Source organism: Dipodomys ordii, unplaced genomic scaffold, assembly GCF_000151885.1.
Source record: "Dipodomys ordii isolate 6190 unplaced genomic scaffold, Dord_2.0 Scaffold132, whole genome shotgun sequence".
Classification (NCBI taxonomy): domain Eukaryota; kingdom Metazoa; phylum Chordata; class Mammalia; order Rodentia; family Heteromyidae; genus Dipodomys; species Dipodomys ordii.
The window spans coordinates 77,494-84,809 of NW_012267348.1; the positions used below are offsets into that span (position 1 = coordinate 77,494).

The 7,316-nt window shown below is 43.5% G+C and overlaps 1 protein-coding gene across 1 annotated transcript; it reads right to left on the reverse strand.

Moving 5' to 3' along the window:
* Positions 1-788: 788 nt before the first annotated feature.
* Hopx (HOP homeobox) lies at positions 789-1,222 on the reverse strand. Its single transcript, XM_013030717.1, has 2 exons — positions 1,209-1,222; positions 789-1,124 (listed from the first exon to the last, which is right to left on the reverse strand). Exons 1-2 carry the CDS (start codon positions 1,220-1,222, stop codon positions 797-799), a joined length of 342 nt encoding a protein of 113 aa, XP_012886171.1. The 3' UTR covers positions 789-796.
* Between the last annotated feature and the right edge of the window lie 6,094 nt (positions 1,223-7,316).

A 7,316-nucleotide genomic window follows, 5' to 3' on the forward strand; every position in this document is an offset into this window, starting at 1 on the left:
AAAGCAAAAACAAAAACAAAAAAAAAACCAGAGAGATTCTTCTCATTTCCAAGCCATGATATGAATACAGGCTGACATGGAGAGACCAGATACTTGTATGTTTGCAGTGTGTTTTTAGATATGTAGGACTGGGTATTTATTTATTTATTTTGTTTTATTTTTTAGAGAAAAAAAGCAGTTCGTTTTATTTAGTAAAATAAATTTAACAAAGGCATTTAAATAATCCTGTCATTTTCTAAGTGACTTATTTTTCAGCCCATTGGAGTTTCTATCTTCTAGCCTAATAGGGTTATTTCCAAATGACTGCAACTCTCCAGCCAAGATGCTGTTTTATGCAACGTGAATCATTCAAGTGCATTTCAGTGTCCGCACCAGAGCATCTCTGTTAAATAAAGTGTGGTGAATACAACTCAGGGAAGCAGATTCATGAGGAAACTTCTTGGACTCTCCATCTTTTGATCTTGTCAGCAGAGGCTCTGCTTGCTCTGAAATGCAGACTGAAACGCAAACTTACATCGTTGGTTTCCACACATCTGTCAAGGGGAAGTAAATGTACATCACACCCCTTTCCTGGCAAAGCCATTGCATGACAGGGAAGCTGTGTGCGAGTTTCCTGTTCACATGTCCTTTTCTAGTCACATACATTGAACAAAAACTACAACATTGTGTTAAATAGTAGATTAGCCTACGACACGGCCCTGAAAAATCAAAATGGGCTGATTAAGCTGAGGTGAGAAACAGCAGGTAGTCAGCAGATGGTCTTCGTGGAGCGAGGCTGCCAGTGTCCACCATCTCCCTAGTCGGTGACAGATCTACACTCCGAGGGCAGGTCTGCAGACCGCCGCCACTGGGCCAGATGCTCCTTAAACCATTTCTGGGTCTCCTCCTCCGAAAGGCCGGCTCCGGCCGCGATGAGGCCCAGCGTGGTGGGGTCTGGGTGCTTGTTGACCTTGTTGAAGTTGTACTCCAGGATCTCCACCTGGTCCTCCGTGGGGCCGCTCCGGCTCTCCGCAGGCCTGGTCCCGGCGCGGATGGCCGTGGTTCCGAGGCCACGCGTCCATCCTAGGGCAGAGGTGACTCTGCCGCTCTCCCCACAGGCGTGGAGGAGGCTCTGGTCTGGGTATCTAAATGAGTATATTTGTGAATTGAATGGCATTAAGATTACCTTCAGGTTAAAAAATAACTCAAAAACACTCCAGAAGAATTACGTGAACATATACATGTTCATATACTTATATATACGTTTTATTTAACAAACATATTTTAACTGCATTTACCACAAAAAACAAAGATTGTGTATTTAAAAACTAAACGGGCTAAAGGTATATGTATAAAATATGCATACATGAATGCTGATAATTATAGTAATTGTGTAATTACAGTATCACAGTACTTACATTTAGGCAGGGCAGAATTCATTCTTCCCAGAGCTCTGAGACTGCTGCGGATTCTTGAGTGATAGGGTATAGAAGTGACAAAGTCTTCATGGAATCATTTAAGTGGTGGTTTGCCAACTATTTAATTATATATATATATATATATATATATATATATGTATGTTTGTATGTATATATGTATGTCTATGTTGATTGGGAACCTTATTCACAGTAGTCAAGTTATGGAATTAGCCTTGCAGTCCATCCCTGGATAGATGGCTAAAAAAAAAATAGGATGTGGGCTGGGAAGGTGGCTCAGTGGTAGAGCGCTTGCCTTGCATGCATGAGGCCCTGGGTTTGTTTCCTCAGCACCACATAAACAGAAAAAGCCAGAAGTGGCGCTGTGGCTCAAGCAGTAGAGCACTAACCTTGAGCTGAAATGCTGAGGGACAGCGCCCAGGCCCAGAGTTGAGGCCTCACGACCAGACCCCCCCCCAAAAAAAAAAAAGAAAATAGGATTTTAAACAATGGAAGTATTATTCAGCCATAAAAAAGAGTGCAAATGTGTCATTTGCTGGGAAATGGATAAAAATGGAGATCATCATGTTATGACAAATAAGCTACATTTGGGGCTGGGAAGGTGGCTCAGTGGTAGAGTGCTTGCCTTGCATGCATGAGGCCCTGGGTTCGATTCCTCAGCACCACATAAGCAGGGGAAAAAAAGCCGGAAGTGGCACTGTGTCTCAAGTGGTAGAGCGCTAGCCTTGAGCTGAAGAGCTGAGGGACAGCGCCCAGGCCCAGAGTTCAGGCCCCACGACCGGACCCAAAAAAAAAAAAAAAAAAAGCTACATTCACAAAGACAATTGCTACACGTTTTAGAATGAGGAAGAGGAGTAAAAGTGACAAAAATGATAATGGGGAGATGTGTGATCAAACTTCATTATATACATGTAAATCTAACAAAAATAAAAAATATACAATAATGTTGCAGTTTTTTTATTCTGTTTTTTTATTATTTATTTATTTATTTGTATCTGTCGTGGAGCCTGAACTCTGGGTCTGGTACTGTCCCTCAGTTCTTCAGCTCAAGGCTAGTGCTCTACCACTTGAGCCACAAATGTCACTTCCCGTGTTTTTTTTTTTTTTTCCTGCTTATTTGGTGGTAAGGAATGGAACCCAGGGCCTCATGCATGCAAGGCAAGTACTCTACCACTGAGCCACCTTCCCAGTCCTGTTCTGTTTTTATTTTTTGGCAGTCATGGGACTTGAACTCTGGGCCTGGGTGCTATCCCTGAACTCTTCAGCTCAAGGCTGGTGCTCTACCACTTTGAGTCACAGTACCACTTCCAGTTTTCTGGTAGTTAATTGGAGATAAGAGTCTCACGGGCTTTCCTGCCCAGGCTGGCTTTGAACTGTGATCCTCAGATCTCAGCCTCCTGAGTGGCTAAGATTACAGCATGAACAACCAGCAACTTGTTCTGTTTTTAAAGTGTGAGAGTCTAGAGCCAGTGGCTCACATCTATAATCCTATTTCCTCAGGGGGCATATCTGTGGATCATGGTTCTAAGCCAGCCCTGGCACACAAAACCAGTAAATTCTTATCTCTAGTTAAACAGCAAAAAGCCAGAGGTTGAGATGTGGCTCAGTGGTAGAGCACCTAGAGTTAACAACTCAAAATAGGCATAAGAAAAAAAAATAATGATTTAAGATACAATGGGATTCTTTTTTTTCTGTTTTTTTTTTTGAGGGGAGTGGGGTCCGGTCATGGGGCCTGAATTCTGGGCCTGGGCGCTGTCCCTCAGCTCTTCAGCTCAAGGCTAGCGCTCTACCCCTTGAGCCACAGCGCCACTTCCGGCTTTTTTTCTTTTTTGCTTATGTGGTGCTGAGGAATTGAACTCAGGGCCTCATGCATGCAAGGCAAGCGCTCTACCACTGAGCCACCTTCCCAGCCCCATAACGGGATTCTTTTAAAAAATATATTGTATCTCTGTGTCTGAGTTTCCTCATCTGAAAAGGGGAACTATAAGTGCATCTACATGTCAAGGGGTAGTTGGGCACGTTAAATGTAACAGAAAGCTTCTAGCTATTTCCCCTAAATGCTAGTAAAATACATGTAACAGAAATTTTACCACCTTAACCATTTTACATGTACAGTTCAGTAATATGTTTACATCATTGTACAACTCATCTCCAATGCTTTCTTCATCTTGCAAAAATGAAACTATACTGAAACTAGACCTCTCTTTCCCAAGGCTGGCAACCACCATTTGATTTTCTATCTCCTAAAATTTGACTAAGGCAATCAAACAAGTACGATTGTTTAGTATGTGTGTTTTTGTAACTGGCTTATTATATTTTCCATAATCATCCCTACTGCTTCCTCAACCACACTGTATCCCTTTCTTTCCCCAGTGGACCCAATGAACCCGCTGGCCAGAATAAAATCAAAACCAAACCAACGTCCTTCCCCTTCCCTCCCCTCTTCATCCTTTGGCTCCCCTCCCCTCTTCTTTCCTTCCTTCCTTGTTTTGTCCCTTTTTGGAGACAGGGTTTGTCTGTCTGTCTGTCTGTCTGTCTGTCTGTCTGTCTGTCTATCTGTCTCCCTCTCTCCCTCCCTCCTCTATCCTTTCCTCTCTCCCTTCATCCCACTCTCCCTCATCCTCTCTCTGTTTCTCCCCTCCCCTTAGAGTGCAAAAATAAAACTAAGAGCCAGGTACCAGTGGCTCATCCCTGTGATTCTAACCATTTGGGAAGCAGAAGTGGGAGCTGAGATTAGGCAGATCACAGATTAGGCAGTTCATGAGACTTTTACTTAAATGAGAGCTGGGAGCAATGATGGGGAAGTCTCCATACAATGAGAAAGCCTAACACAGGCATTTATACACAGGTGTGCCCCTGGGCAGGAAGTGAGATCCTATCTAAAAAATAATCAACAAGAAAACCAAGGCTGGTAAAGTGGCTCAGCATAAATATCAGAAAGATGGGCTGGGAAGGTGGCTCAGTGGTAGAGCACTTGCCTTGCATGCTCGAGGCCCTGGGTTCGATTTCTCAGCACCACATAAGAAAAAAGCCGGAAGTGGCGCTGTGGCTCAAGGGGTAGAGCGCTAGCCTTGAGCTGAAGAGCTGAGGGACAGCGCCCAGGCCCAGAGTTCAGGCCCCACGACTGGACTCAAAAAAAAAAATATCAGAAAGATTTAGGGAAAAAAAAGGTAAGGTGAAGTGGACGATGGAGAGTTCAAAATCATTCAATGATACAAAATGAGATGCTGTCTCAACACAGAACTAAAACAACCAACCTACCAATAACAAAAACTCAGACTCTGCAATCCATAGGAAAATATAGAAGAATTTCCTGATCTTAATCTCCTAAGCAACTAGGATTATAGGTTTGAGACACCAAACCCAGTTTATTTTTCAAATCTTTTAACAGTCACCTTGTTTAGGTTAGCATGCAGATCACAATTTTATGGCCTCTAGTTCTAGTGAGCATTTATTAGATCCTTTTCAGCATTATTTTGATGTGTTTGGTTTCTCTGTGTTACTGGGACTTCTGTAGGTCCTTGTTGGTGGACTAAATAATAGAGTGGGTTTCCCAGACTGAACATTAGTGTTGATCCAGGTCCATGGGGATGAAGAGGCTCCCTGGACTGATATTTGTAATGGCAGGATCTGCCTTGCTTCCTTGGTCAGGTGCTAGTGTAACAAGGCTCTGTCATCTCTGGGTTGGAGAGGGGAGACTCATGTCTACAGAGAAAAAGAGGCTCCATGGATTGGGCCTTTTGTAGCAAGGTCATTCTTTTTTTGTTGTTGTTGGTCGTGGGCTTGAACTCTGGGTTTGGGTGCTGTCCCTTAGCTCTTCAGCTCAAGGCAAGCCCCACAACGCCACTTCCGGTTTTCTAGTGCTTTATTGGAGATAAGAGTCTCATAGACTTTCCTGCCCAGGCTGGCTTTGAACTGCGATCCTTAGATCTCAGCCTCCTAGGTAGCTAGGATTACAGGCGTGAGCCACTGGCGCCTGGCAGCAAGGTCATTCTTAAAGGATATCATTCAGATTTTTTTCCCTGCCAGTTCTGGGGCTTAAACTTAGTACCTGGGTGCTGTCCCTGAACTTTTTTGCTCAAAGCTAGCACTCTACCACTTGGGCCACAGCTCCACTACCAGCTTTTTGGTGCTTAATTGGCAAATTCTCAAAATTTCTTGCTGGGCTGGCCTCAGACTGTGATCCTTACATTTCAGCCTCCTTGAGTATCTCAGATTACAGGTGTGAAGCATGGGCACCTGGCTTAGTTGTGTTGCTATCTGCCAGGTCTGGTAAGACTAGTGCTAGGTGTTGGATCCTCCAGGCAGGGGGTGCTGAGCTCAGCTATTGTCCTTGAGGGTTTCTGTTTGATCTCAAGGAGGAAAGAGTCTACCTGGGATAGCTTCTGTTTCCAGGTCAGGGAATGGTGAAGCTGAGCCACCTGTTGGGTAGGTAGTAAGATGTTCTGTCAGTATGCTGTTCCTCCAATCCCAAAGTCTCAAGGCTTCGCCTTTATGACCCATCATGGCTCCCTTTCATGCCTTTTGTGTTACTTTCAGGGTTTATAGTAATTTGAAGGGCAGTAAGTCTACATTTTATTTGTCTGTATTATTTTTATTTTTGCTTGTAGCAAATGTAACATTTACCATCTGGTTTTAAGTGTATAATACAGTAGTGTTTCATATGCTAAAAAGGAACTCAGCAAGGCAAGGTTCATTTCTGCAGAAGGGTATGCCATCAGCCAAAATCTAGCAAGCAAGCACAGAGCGCAGGAGGGCTGCTCCCTTTTTATCCCTATTCAGCAGGTCTGGCCCCTCTGCTTACATTGTTTGAGCTCAAATTCATAATCTGCAAAATGATGTGGCTTCATTAACAGGATGCAATGAAAATTTAAGGAGCTATTGGCAGGATGTCTTAAAATGCAGCAGGAAAAGAATGTGACTAACATGTTATTAAACAAGGGCCAAGCCACTTGGCCAAAGCAGACACTTCTCAGAAAAACAATTTGTACAAGTTAAACAGAAAGGAAGTAAGCTACTCTGATTTAAGATGGATTTCTCACAAGTATTGTACAGTGGATCTCCCCAACTTTCTTATTCTGCAAACCTATAACTGTAACCATTTACTCCCCCCATGTTCCTCATTACCAGTCCTGAAAATTCCACCTTTCTATCTGTAGTCTATGAATTGGACTACTGAAGAAACCTCAAACCAGGTGCTGGTGGCTAAACTCAGGAGGCTAAGTTCTGAGGATCATGGACAGAAAAGTCTGCGAGAGTCTCCAATAAACAACTCAGAAAAAGCCAGAAGTGGTACTATGGCTCAAGTGGTAGGGAGCTAGCCTTGAGCACAAAGAGGCTCAGGGGCAGCAACTTAGGCCCTGAGTTCAAACCCCAGGACTAGAAAAACAAAAACAAAAAAAACAACAAAAAATCCCCCCAAAACGCAACCCTACAAAAAACAACAACAAACTCAAATAAATAAAACCGTATGTAATTGTCTTTAGGTAGCAAAGTGTCCCCAAAGTTCCTACCATGGTTGTAGTATGTCTGAATTTTCCTCTCTCTCTCTCTCTCTCTCTCTCTGTCTATCTCTCTCTTTTGTTGGTCATAGGGCTTGAACTCTGGGCCTGGGTGCTGTCCCTCAGATCTTCAGCTCAAAGCGAATGCTCTACCACTTGAGCCACAGTGCCACTTCTGGTTTTCTAGTGGTTTATTGGAGATAAGAATTTCACCACCTTTCCTGCCCAGTATGGCTTTGAACCACAATCCTCAGATCTCAGCCTTCTGAGTAGTTAGTATTACAGGCATGAGCCACCATGCCTGGCTTTTCTTTCTTCTTCTTCTTCTTCTTCTTCTTCTTCTTCTTCTTCTTCTTCTTCTTCTTCTTCTTCTTCTTCTTCTTCTTCTTCTTCTTCTTCT